General features: G+C 45.1%; 1 protein-coding gene across 1 annotated transcript in view; it reads left to right on the top strand.

Moving 5' to 3' along the window:
• lrp1bb (low density lipoprotein receptor-related protein 1Bb) overlaps nucleotides 1–21,186 on the top strand; it is a 134,588-nt gene that overhangs the window by 98,269 nt on the left and 15,133 nt on the right. Inside the window, exons 44-71 of the mRNA XM_061287322.1 lie at nucleotides 586–778; nucleotides 1,537–1,662; nucleotides 2,533–2,661; nucleotides 2,753–2,872; nucleotides 3,382–3,495; nucleotides 3,681–3,830; nucleotides 3,922–4,044; nucleotides 6,697–6,816; nucleotides 7,835–7,963; nucleotides 8,445–8,567; nucleotides 9,233–9,373; nucleotides 9,553–9,740; nucleotides 10,683–10,866; nucleotides 10,939–11,024; nucleotides 11,720–11,842; nucleotides 14,439–14,620; nucleotides 14,744–14,943; nucleotides 15,031–15,219; nucleotides 15,299–15,447; nucleotides 15,653–15,746; nucleotides 15,889–16,005; nucleotides 16,540–16,659; nucleotides 17,089–17,208; nucleotides 17,951–18,067; nucleotides 19,201–19,307; nucleotides 20,060–20,192; nucleotides 20,728–20,834; nucleotides 20,907–21,039. Coding sequence (XP_061143306.1) covers nucleotides 586–778; nucleotides 1,537–1,662; nucleotides 2,533–2,661; nucleotides 2,753–2,872; nucleotides 3,382–3,495; nucleotides 3,681–3,830; nucleotides 3,922–4,044; nucleotides 6,697–6,816; nucleotides 7,835–7,963; nucleotides 8,445–8,567; nucleotides 9,233–9,373; nucleotides 9,553–9,740; nucleotides 10,683–10,866; nucleotides 10,939–11,024; nucleotides 11,720–11,842; nucleotides 14,439–14,620; nucleotides 14,744–14,943; nucleotides 15,031–15,219; nucleotides 15,299–15,447; nucleotides 15,653–15,746; nucleotides 15,889–16,005; nucleotides 16,540–16,659; nucleotides 17,089–17,208; nucleotides 17,951–18,067; nucleotides 19,201–19,307; nucleotides 20,060–20,192; nucleotides 20,728–20,834; nucleotides 20,907–21,039 — 3,817 coding nt within the window. The remainder of the gene's footprint in view (nucleotides 1–585; nucleotides 779–1,536; nucleotides 1,663–2,532; nucleotides 2,662–2,752; nucleotides 2,873–3,381; nucleotides 3,496–3,680; nucleotides 3,831–3,921; nucleotides 4,045–6,696; nucleotides 6,817–7,834; nucleotides 7,964–8,444; nucleotides 8,568–9,232; nucleotides 9,374–9,552; nucleotides 9,741–10,682; nucleotides 10,867–10,938; nucleotides 11,025–11,719; nucleotides 11,843–14,438; nucleotides 14,621–14,743; nucleotides 14,944–15,030; nucleotides 15,220–15,298; nucleotides 15,448–15,652; nucleotides 15,747–15,888; nucleotides 16,006–16,539; nucleotides 16,660–17,088; nucleotides 17,209–17,950; nucleotides 18,068–19,200; nucleotides 19,308–20,059; nucleotides 20,193–20,727; nucleotides 20,835–20,906; nucleotides 21,040–21,186) is intronic.

Below are 21,186 nucleotides of genomic sequence, written 5' to 3'. Positions count from 1 at the left end.
GCGCAACATCCTGTTTGCATTTCCGCCGCACAAGGCATATGCTTTTGTGTGTAACGCTTCTCAAAGCCCCAAATAATTTGCTGGCAGTATGTCGCCCCATCTGGCGCGCCACGCTTCCACCTCGCTCCGTCACTGTCTGGCTCGCACTCATCCCGCGGCCAGTTGTTGCGTCTGCGTGCCGGGCTTCTTTAATCAACACCTGTCCTAATCATCCCAGTATGGCACGGGGCTAATGTGACGCCGCTTACGAGCCTGTTCGGCTAATGGCAGCGACGACGGGGCTGCCGCGGGCTAGCGTCCTCTCACGTGAGTCCCACTAGGAGGAAGCTGATGGATTCCTTCTAGCCTGCCAATGACCCCCCTGCAACATCTGGGTTCAGCACTCGTCTGGGGTGATGTGTTGATTAATGCAAAGACACATTAGGATCTACATTAATTCCTTGGCAATTTCTCTGAATGCTCCTCCGGCCAGATCATGAACAGATGGGTGTGGATGAAAGGGAAATTGCTGACAACGCTCTTGAATATGCTTGTTCCGGGTATGTCCATATTGCTTGGCGCAAATCCTCCAACTGCAACTTCCAGGTCATTGTCAAGTCAGATCAAGGAAACTTCTACGGACTTGCCATCCATGCCGATTTCATTTACTGGTCAGACTGGGCTCGAAGGTCGGTGCTGCGCGCCGACAAATTCACGGGCGGAGACGTCAAGGTGCTGCGAGCGGACGTCCCTCATCAGCCCATGGGAATTATCGCCGTTGCTAAGGATACAAACAACTGTGAGTAATTAAATGCGTGTGTTCAATTGGTCAGTCTGCTGTAAGAAATGATCCAATTTTCCCCCAAACATATTCGTATCCACCCATTATATGAACCGTAAATTTTATGTCATGAATATTGTGACAAACTCTTCATGTTGCCTTTTTTTCTTTTTGTAAAACCGGAACACAAATTAGCCATAAAACAAATGTAAATTTTTTCACTCCTTGCCTTGGGTAACGATGTGAAGCACTGAAGGTTTGTGTGTGTGTCTTCATATGCATCCATCAATAATATTGTCTGGCAATAATAATAATATGGTAGTTAAGATTAGGTACTGTGACATGAACGTTTTTTATTGACTTCCATAACGAAGACACGATCATATTTACATTTTACACGCAGTCTTACGTTCTATGAAGATTATTGCCGACAAGCGCAAACATGCAATTGATTTTTATTCATGTGCGAGATTTGGAAAAACATCTTAATATATTTGAGTTTTGCCACAGCAGCTGCACATGAATTGGATTAGAAAATCCCTCCCAGGAGTCATCGCCATCCCTCGTAAAGAATCACCTTTGGTCGTGATTCAACTGAAGAAGGCGCATTTCCCTAGAAAGAAACGATCACATTGATTCCATTTGGAATATCGTCCAGGTAACGGTCGAGTCGATTGAAAAAGAAAGTGTCAGGGTCTCGCGGAAAGCCGGGTGACGGATCACGTCCAAACGAGGTTGCTTGCGGATGCTTAGTGCGGCTTTGATTGTTTTTGAAGGTGAGCTCTCGCCGTGTCAACATATGAACGGAGGCTGCGGCGACCTCTGCCTCCTGACCGCCCAAGGGAGGGTCAACTGCACTTGCCGCGGAGAACGCGTCCTCCTCGATGACAACAGATGCATTTGTAAGTCCCATTCAATTATGCAAAGGCCACACTCGCTAACCCGTGAAGTATTCGCACTAGCCGATATTGATTTCAATGCTACTTGTCAGGGATTTGTTATTTGGACATGCATAGCTTAACCTTGGTGTTTACAGTCTGGCGGTGGCTAAAGTACGGCCCGCGGGTCTCAGACGGACCGCTGCCGGCTTTCACGTGTCTTAACGAGCAAGAATCCTGATTTCCATGTCAATGATTATCAATGGATTGGACATACCGTTTTTTTTCCATGTATAATGCGCAAAATTTTGCTAATTTATTGTCCTCAAATCTGGGGTGCGTATTATACATGGGTACAAAAAAAAAGAAAATTCTCAAAATTTTTTTTTTTTTTTTTAAATCCGGATATCATACGGAGGCCGCCATTACAGATGTGCTTTCTTCTCTGCTGTTCACGTCAAACACACTCCATACGAACACAATGCTCTCGTATCAGACGCTTGCTAGATCACCTGCTCGTTTGCTGTCACAATGTACCCTACACAAATCCGAAACATTTCTTCGCTATCGGGTTTGCTAGCGCATGCGCAGTGATACTGACCGGCAGAATAACATCCGGTTGTTCCCAAAGATGATCTTTTTTCTGAAATCATTTTACGTTCACGGACTTAAGTAGGAGTCAAAATCTGGGTGCGTATTATACATGGGTACAGGCTTTTTTCCAGCATCGACATGCCATTTTTAGGGTGCGTATTATACATGGGGGCGCATTATACACGGAAAAAAACGGTATTTATCTAAACAGCAGTCGTTCGATATTATGGGTTTTTATCATATGGCACGTTTACTTTCCGTTACTGCACATCCCGAATTCAAATTTTGCCCTTACTGCAGCAAAAAAGTCATCTTGCAACATCCACAGCGAGTTTGAGTGTGGGAACGGAGAGTGCATTAGCTACGAGCTCACCTGCGACGGAATCGCGCACTGCAAAGATAAATCCGATGAAAAGATGCAGTACTGCGGTAAGAGAGCGCTGGAGTGATATGAATCGTGAATTGAATGCAAATGTTTTATGCAAATGGCTCTTCGGGGTTTTCCATCACACTTTTCCAGATAACAGGAACTGCCGAAAGGGTTTCAAGCCGTGCTACAACCAACGCTGCGTGGACAACGGTCACTTCTGCGACGGGATCGACGACTGCGGGGATAACTCCGATGAAGCTTTCTGCGCCAGTGAGTCAAGGCCGCCCGTTGCCGCGTTCAAAGCGTCCTGAAACGACACCCCACGTTCATGCTTATATTGTTACAAGGCACAAAAGCACATGCTGCGCTAAGCCTCTCTCCTTCTAATGAGCCCTGAGATTACCGAGGATGCACAAAAGACGAGGCCCCAAAAAGCTGCTTTTCAGTGTCTGGACAATCCTTTTTTTGATTCTTCACCCAGCAGGCTGCAGACTTTTTGTTTAGTTTGGAAGTCAGCGTAAGAAGCGGTGGTACTGGGGAACAATCCCAAAAACAATGAGAAATTGGGTCTGTTACAAAGAAGAAGAAAAAAACTACTTGAATCTCTCTGGTCGGAGTTAGGAAAATGTGGGACTTATTGTCAGAAAAATACGGTATTTGGAAAACAGTTTATAACCAAGACAAGCAAGACCCTTGTACCTAAAGAGATTTTTTTTTTGTCTGTGTGTGCCGTGCTTGTAATGTGTTACCCTTGTGAAATGTTAATTCCCTCCCCACAGATGTCACATGTGGCCCATCAGAATTAGCCTGCAAGGATGGGAGCTGCGTTCCCGTCCCCGCCTGGTGCAACCAGGTCATCGACTGCGCCGATGCCTCGGATGAAAAAAATTGCAGTGAGTCCTGAAGGCTTTGCATCCCACTTACAATGGAAACATAAAGCCACGGTCGGAGCCGGCCGGGCGACCTCCGGAATATGCGCGTGTCACTCGGATCACGGAAAAATAATGGCCGGAACCTACCTCCAGCTTTTACCGCGGCGGTGACAGACAGTTATTGTGCGCCTGTCGTTTGTATTCAGACCACAGCGACTGCTCTCACTATTACAAGTTGGGGGTGAAAGAAAAAGATTTCATCAGATGCAACTCAACTTCTCTCTGCATCCACCCTTCGTGGATCTGCGACGGCGCCAACGATTGCGGAGATTATGCCGATGAGGCCGACTGCCAGGGTGAGTGGCAGCAGATGCCCAATGATCTCAATGGATACGAGAAAAAGCTTCAATTCAAATCTAATGTCAACTTTTTTTCTTGCTCCTTCAGTTTCCCATGAGCAGAAATGTGAGGAAGGCCACTTTTCATGTCCCGGTGGGAATTGCATCTCCAGTGTTTGGCTTTGCGATGGCCAGAAAGACTGCGAGGATGGCGCGGACGAATTCCAGTGCGGTAAACTAACAAATGTCCACTCAGTGACCTGGAAAAAGTTCTTTCAGAACACTATTACTGTTTATCTAGTCATCAAAAAAGAAGCCTTTTGTTCATTTAGCCAGATCCGCCCTTGTTTAACGAGACGACCGAGTAAGACGCACTGATTATTCATAGTGCCATTAAGCAATTTCATATGACTTTGTTTTACTCTCTTATATTGGAGACGGATCTTTTTCGAAAGTCAAATTCACATCCTAAACTCCTCGTCTCCATAGTCTAACAATTAATCAGCAATCTGATTATTGTTCTTTTGAAGGGCATATGCTAAGCAGCTTCCTTGCCATGCTTCATTTTAAACCGGTAACAAGCCGAGACGCTATTGACTCTAGATGGAGACTGATAGCATTTTTTATTTATTTTTTGTATTGCTTTTGACAAGTTACAAAGTCTACAAAGTGACCGTTGCTAAAATTCCCCAAGGTTTACAGGCTCTGTTCAGTTGAGCACGACTATTTAATTGGCGAACTTGCATTGCACTGCATTGGGGGAGAATCATTTATTATATGTACAGCAGCCTCAGCTAGCCATAGGTCGGACTGTTTAAATGGACCGAAACGGAATGTGCTTCAACTTCACAGTCGCATTGCCGTCAGAGTTTGATTTCATTGTTGTTCAGAGGCAAAGTTAGGATTGTTTCAAGCATAGGTGTCAAAGTCAGGGCCCGGGGGCCAGATACGGCCCGCCGCATCATCATCAAGACAAATTGTGCGTCGACTTCATGTGTCAATACTAAAATTGCAAATTGTCTTTACTTTTAAAAAACAGAGGTATTACTCCATTTTTATGATCATGCAACTTTTTAAAATATTTACGCCGTTTTCACTCGTCTCTGATTTCAAAACGTTTTCATCAGTTTGATGTGTAGCCTCTAGTGTATATATTACATTTTTCTTTTCTTTTGACACTGACGTAATGTGATGACTATTAGTCAAATGGTTCCAAATCCAGCCTTGCTTTTCTGCGATTCCATCAATGGTCATTCCGAGAAGATTAATAGCAAACGCAGTTGTATTTGCTGAGGATATTACAAGCCCTTGCCTGGTTTGTCTTCCCTGTCTGAGCGGCGCCTTTGTTCACATTTCCGTCGCTAGGCAGCGGAAGGCAGTTCTGGCTTGGCATTCATTTGTCTTTGAGTTATCTGATATGTTGTTTAAATTATTGTCGCAGGGGTGCATTACACACGAGCTTTTCCATTTCCTCATTTGCTGCCAGTGTGAAATAATGACAGCCCCCGTGCCGGATAGATATGAATTATTCTGAATAGCATTTCAGGACAAGTAGACAATAGTCCCGTTCGGCTGCGTTAATTATCATATAAAAAGCTCCAGCCGCCGTTAATCGGACTGGAAAAGCAAAAGAGTTTCCGGAAAATAATTTCCAATTCTACATCCTCTTGGATAAAATAATCATTTGTCTCTCGGCTGAGGAGAATACGCTTTAGCGCTTGGCGTGAGAAAGAAAAGAATATGGTGACTTTGATACATTTAACATGTGTCAGGCCTGCTATTTTGTAAGTCACTTGAAGTGCAAATTTGCCTTCACGTACAGCGCGTCTGCATAATCACACGTTCCGCTTTTAGCCATTTAACATGCTTCTAAGCGTTATCGTACATCTTCAAAGTCTGACAGCAAGGTAAATGCACAAGAAGCTTCACAAGCAGAATCCATAGCCATCTTTTTTTTTTTTTTTTTTCCCGTCATCTGACCCGCAGCGCGCATCCTTCTTTTCCTCTCTCGTCAGAGCTGGCATCGTCGAGAAAGCCGACATTGAACGACTCCCGGGAGGGGCGGGAACGCAGAGTGACTTACAGACAGACGCGCACTCAACGCACATTGTGACAATATGTGCATTTCCGCATCATCACGGCTAGCCACCATGCCTTTCCATTAACCTCTAACTGTTTCCCATCGGCACCGGCTGCTTCTTACCAAATAGATGGAAGGAAATTACCCCGGATAATCAATTCCTCCGAGCCTTGATATTTAAAAGCGTGTTGCACAGAGGCCATCATCATTAGCTCAGTTTCACCAGCCGAGCTGTATGGCCACATTTAATCGTCGACGACAATTAAATAAAAAAGTACGTATGAAAGGCTAAACGTGCCAGTGGACGAGTGTGACCTACCCGCAGGTCCAAAAAACAAGCACATATTTTTGCCTCAGGAGGGGAGATAAGTACACGTAGCATTATGCTAACCATGCAGAGACACAGACAAGCTAGTGGGGTCATGATTATACAAATAATTGTATGGAAATCTCCTCCAGGTCATACATATAAATCCATCAATGGAAACTCGCTTGGTGTTGAAGTGTGTTGTTTTGTTGCCGCGTAAACAATTGTGTGACCCTGAAGTGTCATTACGGGAAATATTTGGATGGGAATAATACAAACCCGGCGGTAACTAAGTGTGCTTTCTCGTTCCATGTTTTCTTTTCTTTTGTGTCATCTGAGCGGTGCTTAATGGCAAAGAAAATTCAAACCAGGAAGCCGGGCTTTTTTCGTTTGATAAAAAATAAATACCCTCAGCCCTTTCAAGGGTGTGTGGTAATTTGTCCCCAATGTGCCCATTGATTTTTTTTGTCCCCCACCCTCCCGTCTTGGCTCTGCAGACTCGTCATGCTTGTGGAACCAGTTTGCCTGCTCCAAGAATAAATGCATCGCCAAACAATGGCTGTGCGACGGCGAGAACGACTGCGACGACGGCCTCGATGAGAGCGTGCAAATATGCGGTAAATGCCCGTTAAGTTGTCGACAGGAAAGGTCGCGCCGACTGCGTGACGGGACGCAACGCCTTCTGTTTCCTCAAGCAGAGGAAAAAAAAAAAAAAAAACAATGTAGCAAAATAAAGGCATCTTAATGAGAAGATTAGAAGGAGACTGACTGCAGGCGTCTCTGATGACTCAGGTGGTCATAAATAGATTTTTAACGGAGGTCCACGAGGCACAGTTACTTCGGGGGATGAAGACGCGTGCGAGTCATGAAAAGCAGATTACCGTTCATCAGGAAATATTTACATCACGGACTAAAGCCGTGCAAGTTATAATCACTGCCAACTTTTTTCAAGTACCGTATTTTCCGGCCTATAAGGCGCACCGGACTATAAGGCGCACCTTCAATGAATCGGCCATTTTAAAACTTTATCCTTATATAAGGCGCACCGGACTATAAGGCGCACCATTAATGCATCATGTCAGATTTTTAATCCAAATCAAATCATTCTCCATTTTATCTTTTTTATTTCAACTTCAGACGGAACAAATTACTTTATAATCATAAAATAATGATCCATAGTCTTTTTGAGTCATGATCCATAGTCTTCAGCGGGCCACTTATGATTGATTTCATGACACAATGCTTTGGGCCAGTTTAAATTTAGGAATTTGGTCCATATATAAGGCGCACCGGACTATAAGGCGCACTGTTGGTTTTTGAGAAAATTTTAGGTTTTTAGGTGCGCCTTATAGGGCGGAAAATACGGTAAGCTTCGATTTGAAGTAACCAATTTGTTTACACTTTTATATGGGAGTAGATGTCAGTGGGCCAATCGATATTTGGCAAGGGCCTTTGAAAATATCCAGCCTGTTTTCTCTTTTTTGTGGCTATCTGCTTCCTCCTTGAGAATGGTTTTGTGGCTTCAAAAAATACAGTCGGATGATACGAAAACAGTCAATTGATTGTATTCTATTTTTTATGAACGCAATTATACCTTGACCATGAATCCAAATTGGCTTTTTTTTTTCCCGTCAGGCTCAGTGACATGCGCTCCAGGGCTGTTCAGCTGCCCGGGATCATATGCTTGTGTTCCGAAACGCTGGCTCTGTGATGGCGAGAGAGACTGCCCTGATGGGAGCGATGAACTTTCTGCAGCTGGCTGTGGTAAACTCCAAACTTGCTGTCTTATCAAAGTTGACCAGGTCACTGCTGCAGTTAGGCTTTTTTCTTTTTTTTGGGGGGTGAATCAGATCAGCCAGAAATCACAAAACACTGTTATTAATGTACGAAGCAAATAATATTAAAATGCAAACATAGCATTTCACAACGATTACCCTGGCGGCCGCATGGCGATTAGACTCCTGATCGATGTCAATGGAAGCTTTGCGAGTATATCGTTTTTCGTCCATTACCTTCCCCTTGATATTTATGTAAAAAGCCATTATGGAGGGGAGAAAAATAAGTCTTCTTGAGCTGTGCACTTTGTTCGTAGATTTTGAATCCATCCAGAGTCTGCAATAATATCATCAGCCAGCAGCCTTGAAATATTTTTGCAGCTCATTTACATTGCTGCGAATGCCCACTCAGCCTTTTCACAAAAACGATTATTATTCCGTTTAAGTCTTTGCGTGGTTGTGCTTTTTAGCACCCAACAACTCGTGCGACGACAGCTCCTTTCACTGCCACAACAAAGCTTGCATCCCCCAGCGATTTGTCTGCGACCACGACGACGACTGCGGAGACGGATCCGACGAGTCTGCGGAATGCGGCAAGTCCACCACTTTGGCGCCCTTTTCCTCTGAATATTCATCTGCCGTTTATCACCATGACCTCATTTGCATGCGCTCCACTTCTTCTCTTTCATTCCAATTTTTAATAGGATAGCCTAATGACAGCTCGGGGCTGGGAGTGACAGTAGGAAAACGAAAATGAAGTCAGAAAAGCCGATACACCTCGAACAATCTTTATAAATGATTCTTTTTTTTTTTTTTCTTTTTTTTTTTTATTCCATGTAAGCGTCTTTGGGCTATTGAAAAGCACTATATAAATTGAATGTATTATTATTATTATTATTATTATTATTATTATTATTATTATTATTATTATTATTATTATTATTATTATTATTATTATTATTATTATTATTATTATTATTATTATTATTATTATTATTATTATTATTCAAATGAGACGGAGAATTATTGCTGAAACACAATCTGGAATGAGATTTTTTTGGGGCATAAGACAATGAGCTGTCATTTGTTTATTTTGACGAAACCGATGATACGTTGTGCAAAAAAAAAAAAATAGAAATACATTTTCCACCACTCCTGAACGATTAGCCAGGCTCTTATATAGCAGAATTGAGTCGGCCGTTAAACCGGCTCGTCAGTGTGCAGCTTGCAGAAAATGTGTGCGTCCATCTTTATGCAGTGTACCGCTCGTGCGGATCGGGAGAATTTCGCTGCGGGGACGGCCGCTGTCTTCTCAGCGCGCAGTGGGAGTGCGACGGCTACGCCGACTGCCCCGACCGCTCGGACGAACTGCCTCTCAACCTCAAATGTCTGGCCGCAGGTAAGAGTGCCGTTTGACTCCCAGCTGGAAGCTTTGAAACAGACTTGCCGGCAGTGATGAGGACACGCCATTGGAACAAAAGCCGTTAGAACCCAGCGAGCGCCCGTGACAAAATGCTTCAAGGTCCTACGTCAGGACAAAAAAGCGACTTTGCTTTATGCGCATCTCTGTCTTTTCAGGAAGTTTGTGCAACGGCTCCTTTTTCATGTGCTCCAACGGACGCTGTATTTCCGAGGGCAATCTCTGCGACGGGAGAGACGACTGCGGCGACCAGTCGGATGAGAGAAACTGCAACGTCAACGAGTGCTTGAATCGACGAGTGAGCCGCTGCACGCAGGACTGCCAGGATCTCGCTGTTGGCTACAAGGTAAGAGCCCGCCACAAACCGACTTCATTGGGGGCGGATCTTTGTCGGCCGGTGCGTCTTTTGTTCGGATTTTAAATGTCGTATTTGTCAAACGGCTGGTTAGGAAGTTGCTCTGAGGGCCCCATTGTAGTGTTGATGAAAAATGCGGGCACCCTCCATCATTTAAATTGCCCATCCCTGCCCTCGAGGCCATGATCCGAAAAAACGATGACTCAGCGCAATCTGACTAGATGCTTAAAGGTTCTTCTGTCTTCGAGCAGAGCCATGAAATCATTGCTCCATTGTTGCTTTCGTCTTATTGCGGGAATCGTGTTTGGAGCGAAGAAAATAATCCCGTTTTCTTCGTCGACTCCGCTAATAAATTTTTACCGAGTTCAAATTCTAAGATGCCGGACGAGCGCCTTCTCAAGGTGGATGGTGGAACGTTTCACGGCCGCTGCTAAATCCGTCCCGAGCTGGTAAACGCGGGATGGCCGTGCATACGTTGACTTTTGCAATCACTTTGAATCTCTCAAGGACACTTTAATCAGATGCCAACAAGTGCTCGCGCTCACTGCCTATTCCTGGTGTGCGATGTCAGGGTGGAATCCGGGTCAAGGCCGCATCCGGCGTAGCCTCGGCCATCGCTGCTGTCACGCTGTGAATGTTTATGCCTTCAGCCTTGGATTTGTCTCCTTCTCCGCTGGACGCCCAAGATGCGAGCGACTTGCTGTGTCTGAAAAGAAGCTGAAAGCGCAATAAACTTGCGCTTTCCTGCTGTGACGGGGTCACAACTGGATAAGGAGCACATCGATGTGGACCTTGATATTCAGACATTTGTGCTCTCAGCAGTAGACTGGAGACTAGCCAGCCGATATGCACAACAGTAGCTGAGACCAGCATTTCGAAATCATTCTCGGTCACGTCGTGTCTCTCAAATGGACCTTCTGGTTCTCCGATCAGTGCAAATGCTGGCCCGGCTTCCGCTTGAAGGACGACGGCAGGACTTGCGTGGATGTGGACGAATGCTCCAGCAGCCTCCCCTGCAGCCAGCGTTGCATCAACACCTACGGCTCCTACAAATGCTTGTGCGTGGACGGCTACGAAGCCCTCCAGCGCAACCCGGACCTTTGCAAAGCTGCATCAGGTTGGCGTCCATTCAGCGTTTCTGTCATTAAGTGTTGACTGAGAAACCATTTGCATGCGTTCCCCTTTGCAGCCGAAGAGCCTTTTCTCATCATGGCCGACCACCACGAGATTCGGAAGCTGAGTGTGGATGGCTCCAATTACACCATCTTGAAACAGGTGAGGAAAATGACCTTTGGCCTTGCCACCTTAGCTACCATGTGCCATGGTAACCGGCGCTGCAACGGAAGGAATATTATGGAACCCTTGACCCAGATGTTTCCAAGATACCTTTGAATACATGAGTCATACTGAAGACCAAAAACAAACCTAGCATGTCTGCGTCGTGTCATTTGATAAAATATTCAGAAAATCAGCAGCGGTTGCTTTCTCGCTGTGTAAAACCGGGAATGCTTTTTTGGAACACGACTTGATGACAAACTTGTCGTTAACTTTGCCGCAAGCTTTCTATACTTTCCACAGGGACAGTCAAAAATGGAGATCTGAGCGTGCTGCTCCTAAAAAGGCGCCTGCTGATTTAATCTCAACAGATGATATTCGAAGTAGCGCGACGCTCCCGAGGGGCACTTTGGCGCCTGTCTGGGAAGGTGTTGATGATCTGATGAAGATGTCTCATTTCACCTGCCGGATTATCTGGCACCTTTTCAAGGCAGCATCCGAGTGAGACAGAAGGGGGAGGGGAGTGTTTTTCAGAGCGTCTGCTCGTCTGAGTGACAATGAGGTCCTGCGAGGCGGATAGTAGAAGCGGGAGACTCGCACTGCCGCATTGATTGGACCCAACAGCCATCATTAAATGTGACGTCTTCAAAATCTAATGATATATATTGTTGTTTTTTTCTTTGTGTGATTGCCAGGGCCTTAACAACATCATACATATCGACTTTGACTACAAGAAGGAATTCATCTATTGGGTGGACTCGACCCGGCCCAGTGGGAGGAAGATCAACAGGATGCGACTCAATGGCAGCGACCTTAAGGTAATTGTCCACTCGGCCCTTTGTCGATCAATCAGATATTTTCATCGTAATAATATTGTAATATATCATATATTTATAATATAATAATTACCGTAAATTCCGGACTATAAGCCGCACCGGACTATAAGCCGCACCAGCTAAAATTGGGGGATATTTTAGTTTTTTTCTTATATAAACCGCACCAGACTATAAGCCGCACGTGCACACGCGTTTTTTTACAAAGAAAGACCGTTCACAGAAAGCCTTTTTAAAGTTTTTATAACATACTTTAACATGTCTTTCTAAATATTGCCTGTGATGAAGGGTTTAGAGCCCTTTGACGCAGGTCACCTAGCGTGCATTCCTACTAAAGCTCATAATAGTCACAAGCAACACAGCCAGACTAAGCAGCAGCCATAGTAGTGTTTCAAAATAGTATTTTTGTTGTTGTTTTTTTTCTTCAAGATACCACAGTGTATAAAAGTGATCAAGTCGTCACAAAAATCACGAAAAAAATCCTCATATAAGCCGCACCTGACTATAAGCCGCAGGGTTCAAAATTTTGGAAAAAAGTTGCGGCTTATAGTCCGGAATTTACGGTATAATTATTATCATATTATAATATTTTCAATATAATAGTTCTAATAATAATATCATTAATAATAATATTTGCTGCAATGTTTGATGGAAAAATATAAAAAGTAGTAAACATACCTCTGACTAATTTCTAAGAGCGTGTTTTATCAAAGTCATTGGGTAGGCGTCAAGTAGCGCACTCCACACATCTCATTAATATTTGGCGCGTACGTCGACGGGATTATGTTTTGCGCAAGAGGATAAAGTGTCTGAATTGAAGATTGTCAAATAAGTTAATTAAAAGAAGCTTTTATACTTCTAAGCGTGACACGAGTAGGACAAGGCGATAGGTCTCGTCGCAATGCAAATTGATCTGAATAATGAAGAGATAAATTGAATTGATAAGTTTGCTCTGCAAGCTGCTCATCAGTGTCCATTCTTCATCTCTCCTTTGCGTCATACCTGCCATTCGGAAGAAAGCTATCGGCCTAATTATTACTTTCTGTTTACACAACGTTTTCCAAGTTGCAGTTGTTCATTACGCGCCTTCTCCGTAACCATGAATCAACTCACCTTGGCGATTCTAAGAAACACATTCCAACTCGCCAAGTCCAATTCTGAATCATGTCATGATTGTGAAGTTTGGAGCAGAAAGTTTATTTGACAAATATGTTCTTTGTGCCGCCTGAGGCCTTTTTTGAAGATTCTGCGCAATGAAGGACATGTTGGTGTTTGGATTTTGCGCTTTAAATTGGCTTCTTGGGTGAGAGCCTAATGGTTTGCCAAGACGATATATTTTCTTGGTAATGACGAGAGAGAACGCCTCAAAGCGCATCATGTTGTTTAATGGCAGACAGAGTGCTGTGTTCACGGCATCTGCTAGATCTGCCAGCTGGAGAGATTTATTAGGATATCCACGGCACTCCCACATACTTTTTTTTCTTTTCCCATCCGTTGACTACCTTCCATCACTTTTGAGCTAATTCTCTCGCAATGCGGCGCTTGCCAACACTTCCATCTTTCTACTCCTCCCTTGTCCCCAGGCATATCTGCTTAAAGCAGAAAATTTACGTTTCCGCAGATGGAATGGCCGTTGATGACAATTACTGACTGGTGCCAGATAACAATTGGCTCTAAGTGTTTGATAATTGCACTGGGGGGGGATTGTCCTTTTTAGCCCGTAGCACATTTCCAGCGCACCCGATGGAGTTTTTTCTAAAGATGAATATAAGATTTGTAATATAATCTACCGTTTTTTTCCATGTATAATGCGCCCCCATGTATAATACGCACCCTAAAAAATCAAATTGATGATTTCTATTCTTTTTTATTTATATCCGCCGTGCCAGGACAGAAATGTTTGGAGCACCGCGTCTGTAGTTTCTCATTGAAGTCACTGTATGCGCCGTACACAATGACGCCTGTTTGGAAAAACAGATGGTTGATCGCTGTAAGATGTGTATAAGTGGCCGTGTGATCTGCAAAAAGACGCATCTTGCTTTCATGTGTATTTCCTAACCACATTCAGTAGCTGCAGTCTGGCATTTATCACCAAGCTCCCCTTCATTGATTTCATCTTGTGGCTGTTTTCATTTTTGCACTTTGCCCGCCTACCGGCTCTTCCGATAGCATGCGCAGAATACCAAAAAGAAATAAACAAATGGGAGAATAAAGAAAGGCACAGGACAAGACAAATGTTGCCAACAACGGCAAGTCACACAGACATCACAAACACGGAAGAGTGACAGGGAAGAAATTGCTGCCTCGGAAGTATTGATTTCTCTCCTCACTATTAATGGTGCGCTGGCTCCAAAGCTAGTTTTGAATGAAAATGCTTCATTATGCTGAAAGTCAACAAACAAATTGCTTCTGCTGTGGGCCTTTTTCACTCTTACTTCATTTGGACGCCTTGTTTAAAAGGAATCTTTTGCAATTAGACTCCAACACAAGTATGGCAAGTTCGACGTGCCGGTACTTTTGTATTTGGTCAAGCATGGCCAGGTAAGACGCGGCGGTGAAACGGACTATTTTGTATCCTCAGATTGTCCACAAAACAGCAGTTCCCAGCGCCTTGGCGGTGGACTGGATCGGAAAGAATCTTTATTGGTGTGATGCTGAGAAGAAAACGCTGGAGGTGTCCAAAGCCAATGGTCTCTATCCAACTGTGCTGATCAGCTCCGGCCTCAAGAACCCCACCGATCTCGCGCTGGACCCGCAAACCGGGTATGTGCGTCTAATGATAACCGCCGTCTCTGTTTTTCGGTCCAGATTTCTTCTCGTGGCGGCAATTCCTGTGTGGTGTTTTTAAGTGGATCAGGATCTGAACTCTTGTGTTCTACTGACTAGGTATGTGTTCTGGGTAGACTGTTGCGAACCGCCGCACATCGGCCGCATCGGTATGGACGGCCGCGAGCAAAGGGTCATCGTGGACAAGGAGATCTATAGCCCCACCGCTCTCGCTATCGATTATACCACCAAGAGGCTCTACTGGGCGGACGACAACCATATCCTTTTTGCCAATATGGAAGGCTTGCAGAGACACAAAGGTACTTATCGGAAAGAGGAACGTTTTTGTCTCGAGACAATATTTACCTCTGAGAATAGCGAGACGTTCACCATCTGTCCCTCGCCAGTGTCCTACGATCACATCCAAGGCGTAATGGCGCTGACCTTGTTCGAGGACTTCATCTACTGGACGGACGGCAAATCCAAATCGCTCCGGCGAGTTCACAAGACGAGCGGCGCTCAAGGGCTGGAGCTCCTCAACTCTTGGCAAGCCATCAAATCCATCAAGGTCTACCACTCTCTGCGCCAGCCTGAAGGTAGAAAGTCCATCTGGCGCTGGCAGTCTCCTTGCCTGGAGTGTCCCGACTCACCCTCGTCGCGCCTCTCTCGACGCAGTGGCCAAGCACCAGTGTCAGATTGCAAACGGAGGTTGCAGCCACTTGTGTCTGCTCTCCCCCGGCGGGGGACACCAATGCGCCTGCCCCAGTAATTTCTACCTCGCTGCTGACAACAAGAGCTGCCTCTCCAACTGCACGTCCAGTCAGGTCAGCAATGTTGACGTTCCTTTCCAGTCTTCATGGCAACTTCCCCCCTCAAGGCAAACTGCACGGCTTTGCTTTGCCAGTCTTCATTTCGCTGACTTGCTGTACCGACCCCGTGCGATGCTTGAGTATTGATTTGCGTCTCGGCTTTGAAGCTAAAATGGAGGATTGGTGTCGACTTAGCGCATATTCTTCTCTTCTGCAACAGTTTCGCTGCGGGACGGATGAGTGCATCCCGTTCTGGTGGAAATGCGACACGGTGGATGATTGCGGGGATGGCTCGGATGAACCTGCAGATTGCCGTGAGTACATTGGCTTCCAAAAATGGGAATTACCCCAAACACAACATTCTTGCCACTTGACGTGACTTTCTTGCACTTTTGTGAGTTGACATCATTTCCGAGGCCATTTGACTGCATGGAGTTTCTATTGCTATGACAACAGCGGAATTCAAATGCCAGCCGGGACGTTTTCAATGCGGCACCGGTCTCTGCGCCCTTCCTCCTTTCATCTGCGATGGAGAGAATGACTGCGGCGACAACTCGGATGAAGCCAATTGCGGTGAGTGGGTGAGTGGGTGAGTGGGTGAGTGGGTGAGTGGGTGAGTGGGTGAGTGGGTGAGTGAGTGAGTGAGTGAGTGAGTGAGTGAGTGAGTGAGTGAGTGAGTGAGTGAGTGAGTGAGTGAGTGAGTGAGTGAGTGAGTGAGTGAGTGAGTGAGTGACACGCTGAGGACATCAAAGAGGACAAATTCATTCATTTCAGTCACTCCGAGCTTTCCCGGAGCTGATTAGGACCACAACAGTGCCACGCATGAAAGTAACACTTTTGTGAAGGTGACGAATGAAACAACGACCCCCCCCCCCGACATTTCTTTTCTATCTTCTTGGTTGATAGTGTGGGAGTGACAAAGTCCTTTGCTGGAGTTAAAGCTCCAGCTACACACAAATATTCCATATTTTTGGGAGGACATTGTGTCCCCTCACAAATATAAGCATCTCTCAAGATGACTCAGCTAATGGGCTCCAGTTATACTCGACTGTAACAAAGAAAATGGACGGACGGCTGGATATTAATGTGGTTGATATTTTTTTCCAGAGACATACATTTGCCTCTCAGGCCAGTTCAAGTGCAACAAGAAACAGAAATGCATTCCTCTCAATCTGCGCTGCAACGGTCAAGACGACTGCGGCGACGGAGAAGACGAAACGGACTGCCGTAAGTTCACGCCGAAATGAAAATATCAGGTCCCCCTTATTCAATGTCTTTTTTTTTTGTCCCCCCCCGAATAATTGAAACTGATTTAAAGCATTTTCCAGAGTAGCTCTTTGAGACCTCTTTGTCTCCACGTCAGACGATCGCTCTGAATCCACGTCTTTCCTTTGACTCCGTTTATCTTGCGTGTGATTGCGATAGGGGTGACGGCGGGGGCGACTGACAATGGAAAGGCGTTCGGAAGGAGAAGAAAAAAAAAAAGAAATGCTCCAATTAGGGGGAAAGTAATGACTTCTCCCGAATGTGGTTTTGAATCCTGTGTTGCAATTAACACTGCAGCAGCCAATATCAACATGCTCTCTGAGATAGTCGTGCTAATATTCCAGATTGATTCGATAACACACTTGCATTCTGCTGTGTTTGCGCGTGCAGCCGAGAGTACGTGCTCCTCGGAGCAGTTCCAGTGCAAGGCCTCCATGCACTGCATCTCCAAGCTGTGGGTCTGCGATGAGGACCCCGACTGCGCCGACGGGTCAGACGAGGCTAATTGCGGTGAGTTGCGCAAATCCACTTAAGCATAAATCACAACATTGCGCTTTCCTCCCTTCGAGCCACCCCGGTTGGGGGAACGTGATTTAAGCGGAATCAATTTTACACTCGGCTCGTCTCAGACCTCCAGACGTATCAGTCTCGAGCTACAGATTGCACGTTACGTGCACGCACGGCTGCCAACCGACTGCGATGAAACCTCTCGGGTTGTTCAGCTGACCTTGAAATTTGTGTTGGAATACTTTTCCAACAAAGGTTTATCTTCACACAATCAAAGGTTGCTTGTTACTACTCACCTCGGTTGGCCACAATATTCAGTAAAAGTGAAAAAGAAACTAATTTTCAAACTGGATTATGGCCAAAGGGTCGAAGACTAAAAGGACAGGTTGTCTTTTATTTCCTCACTTTTGTTTGCTTTGCTCGGCTGCTAATTTTGAATGATTCAACATTGTTATGCTGCAAAAAAATGTCCTGAATCTCTTTTGAAGCAGGTTGTATTTATTTTTTCGGGGGGGGGGGGGGGGTGTCACAAGGGTGCGCCCGGGTATTTCATCTTCTGGTGTGTTCGCCTCTGGTGAACTGACTGCGTTTTGAACTCTGTGTCAAACTTGCTGAGGCGAAAACCCGCAGGATAGCACCATTACGCCCACAAAATACCATCGCAAGCGCCGCATTAATATTCATGCTCTTTGAAGCTGCCTTTTTTTTTTTTGGTCTTATTGTTTGTTTGCACCTGACGAAAAAGATGAAAAGACCTGCGGACCTCATGAATTCCGCTGCGAAAATAACAACTGCATCCCGGACCACTGGAGGTGTGACAGCCAGAACGACTGCGGAGACAACTCAGACGAGCAGAACTGCAGTGAGTAACCCGACTCGTCCGCCTGCCGTCACTTGGGTTTGTCAAAATGGGAGCCCGCCCTTCAAACGCATCCCCCTGTGGCGCTATCAAGTCAATTGTGAAAAAGTTCCAGTCATCCGTTACTCCTAAACGATCGCTCGCGTTATTTGGTTGCCATAGGAACCGAACGCCGTCATAAATCAAGGAGTCACTGGATTGTGAGTATTTATAATTCAAATTATTCAAAGACTGAGTGCCGGATATAAACATGATTAAAACAATATTAAGATCAAAATCAGGTGTCAAAGTCGAGGCCTGGGGGCCAGATACGGCCCGCCGCATCATTTGATGTGGCCCCTGGACAATCAAATTCATGTCGTTACTGAAATTGCAAATTGTCTTCACTTTTAAAAATCATCTTTTGCAAATATTTGAACAGTTCTTACTAGTCTAATTTGAAAATGAGTTTTTGTAGCTTATACTGTACATAATATGAGGCGTTGGTACATTTATTCAGGTTGACATGATGGCCCTCCGAAGGAAACTATGTGGCTCCTGAAATAAAACATTTGTCTATGTCTTTATAAGTTTCTTATTCTTCACTCTGTAAGTGCTCAATCCACACCGCTGGGACATTTGATTGTACCGTATTAAACCGGCTGGCTCATAAATAAAACGTAAGGAGGCAAAAATATTGCGCTTTTGTAAACTTTGAATGGAGTAGCGACGCGCACATGCGTGTACAATACACACACACACACACACGGCCCAGGATAATGAGGGGGAGAGCCCAGAGAGTGGATCCGATGCAGCTGTTTAGCTGCGTCCTAATATGGTCCTTCGGGACGCACTAAATGGCAGCAACACGCTTTTTGGCTTCCGAGAGTTTTGCCCCCGTCGATTGCAGAATGCATTTACATGGTGATCAGCTTTGCCAGCAGCCTCCGCTCTTATCCCGTATCAGCCGTACAAAATGAGTCTAATTATCTCCAATTGCGTCCTTGTTGTTGTTTTTCAAGGCATTAGCAACACGGCTGTGAACACAAACATTTGGCTAATAACGATATCGGGGGGATGCTTTCTGGAAATCTGATTTACATGATTGCATTGCTTTTTTTTTCCCCCCAATATCTAATTTATTCTTTTCTTGCCAGCACCCGTCACCTGTAACCATAAAGACTTTGCCTGCGCAAACGGAGACTGCATATCCTCCCGATTCCGCTGCGACGGGGATTACGACTGTTTGGATAATTCGGATGAGGCAAGTTTTTCTTTGACCTTGAAACACCCTGGAAAGACATGAACATAAATATCTGACAATAATTTTAAAAAAGAGGTGGATTATATTCAATTGCATCATACACGTAAGAAATGCTCAATCCCGTCGGCTCTAATTTCCTTTAAGATATGGCGACTACTAAACATCAATGGTACAAGTGATGATTCATCTAAGTGGGATCATCAATAGTCATGATGCAGTACATAATTCAGGGGCAAACACGTGCAATTATTCATCACTCTTAGTGAATCTCGTTTGGATATTAGCCTTTATCTAAACATTTGCACTGCATATTACAGCTCTAATTTCTCCCAGCCCCTTTTTCAAGCCCCAATGGCCGCTTTGAGGGTCACCACGGTTAAACGGCGTTAAACTCCCGGCCCGTTTTCGGATGCTTGCTGCGTATGCTAAAGCGCCGCAAATGAGCTCCAAAGGTTCTCGTCGCAAGTGGATGCGCGGTACAAAGCACGAGTGGCTCTTCACCCACTCGCTATTTTCAAACCTGGATGATGAACTGTGTTTTTACTGTTGTGGGTATCAGCTCAAGCGTAACATATTGCGCTGCCATTTTTGTTTCTGCGTGGGTGTTTGTAAAAAAAAACGGGATTGCCATAATATTATGCTATGTACACAGTCTGCACGTTTGTTTTGGACGAGTACCCTTGTTAGCAGCGTTTTGCCACCGCGTGTTTGATTATTTTTTTTCCTATTCCTGCTCGTACTTTGGCTCGCAGAAAGGCTGCGAGGCACACTGCGCCGATGACCAATTTCGCTGTCATAACAACCTCTGCATCTCCAAAAAGTGGCTGTGTGATGGCCAGGAAGACTGCAAGATGGGAGAGGATGAGAGAAGCTGCCATGGAACAGGTAGACGATACAATCAACACAACATTTCTTGATATTTTCTTGACTTTCTTTTTCTGGGGAAAAGAAATCCTCCAGCAGGGTAGAAAAATGTTTTTTATCATTTGGCTTTGGGATGATTTTCTTGTCCATGCCATTTTGGGACAAGTTTGGAATATAAAAGTCTGGTGAGAAATGATAGCGGTATTATTTGGGTTATAGATGTTCTGCTTTATCTCGACCTAAATTCAGCTAAAACAAGATTAAATGCAAGTCGACACGGGATTAGAAATTCCACTGCAACCTGCAAACCAGGAGGGGAAAAGTCTTTTAGAGGCACCGGATATTTAAAGTTTCTCATTATTGCATATTTAAAAAAGATCAAAGTGCGCTAAAAATTGTACCACTACAGCATGTCTACAACCACTGAAAGTAATTCCAACGACACCCAAGTCACTCACCCGGCCAAGCTCCGCCTTTTAAAGCCATATACACTCAAAACTTTGATGTATGAGGGTTGATTTTGCTTTCATTTACAATCATGCCGACGTTTCCGCAGTGGCCCCTTCGTGTTCAGTGAACGAGTACGTGTGCGACAGCGGCGGCTGCGTGTCAGCCAGTCTGCGTTGCGACGGCCACGACAACTGCCTGGATGGCTCAGATGAGGTCGGTTCACCTTTACGAGACGCCTCTGAATCTTTGCGGCTAAAGGTGCGTGTTTGCCATGCGTCATGACAGACCGGCTGCGTCAAAGAGTGCCGAGAAGATGAGTTTCTGTGCCTGAACCGAGCGCACTGTATCCCTCGACGCTGGCGTTGCGATGGCGTTATGGACTGCATGGATCACAGTGATGAGGAAAACTGCAGCCCGGGTAGGTGGGATGCCGGTGCCGGAGTCTCAGATTCAGACATTAGAGGAAATCATTACCGTAATTTTCGGACTATAAATCGCGTTTTTTTTTTTATAGTTTGGGTGGGGGGGGGGTGACTTATACTCAGGAGCGACTTATATACATGTA

Source organism: Syngnathus typhle, linkage group LG9, assembly GCF_033458585.1.
Source record: "Syngnathus typhle isolate RoL2023-S1 ecotype Sweden linkage group LG9, RoL_Styp_1.0, whole genome shotgun sequence".
Lineage (NCBI taxonomy): Eukaryota > Metazoa > Chordata > Actinopteri > Syngnathiformes > Syngnathidae > Syngnathus > Syngnathus typhle.
This window is presented reverse-complemented; position numbering and strand designations above follow the sequence as displayed.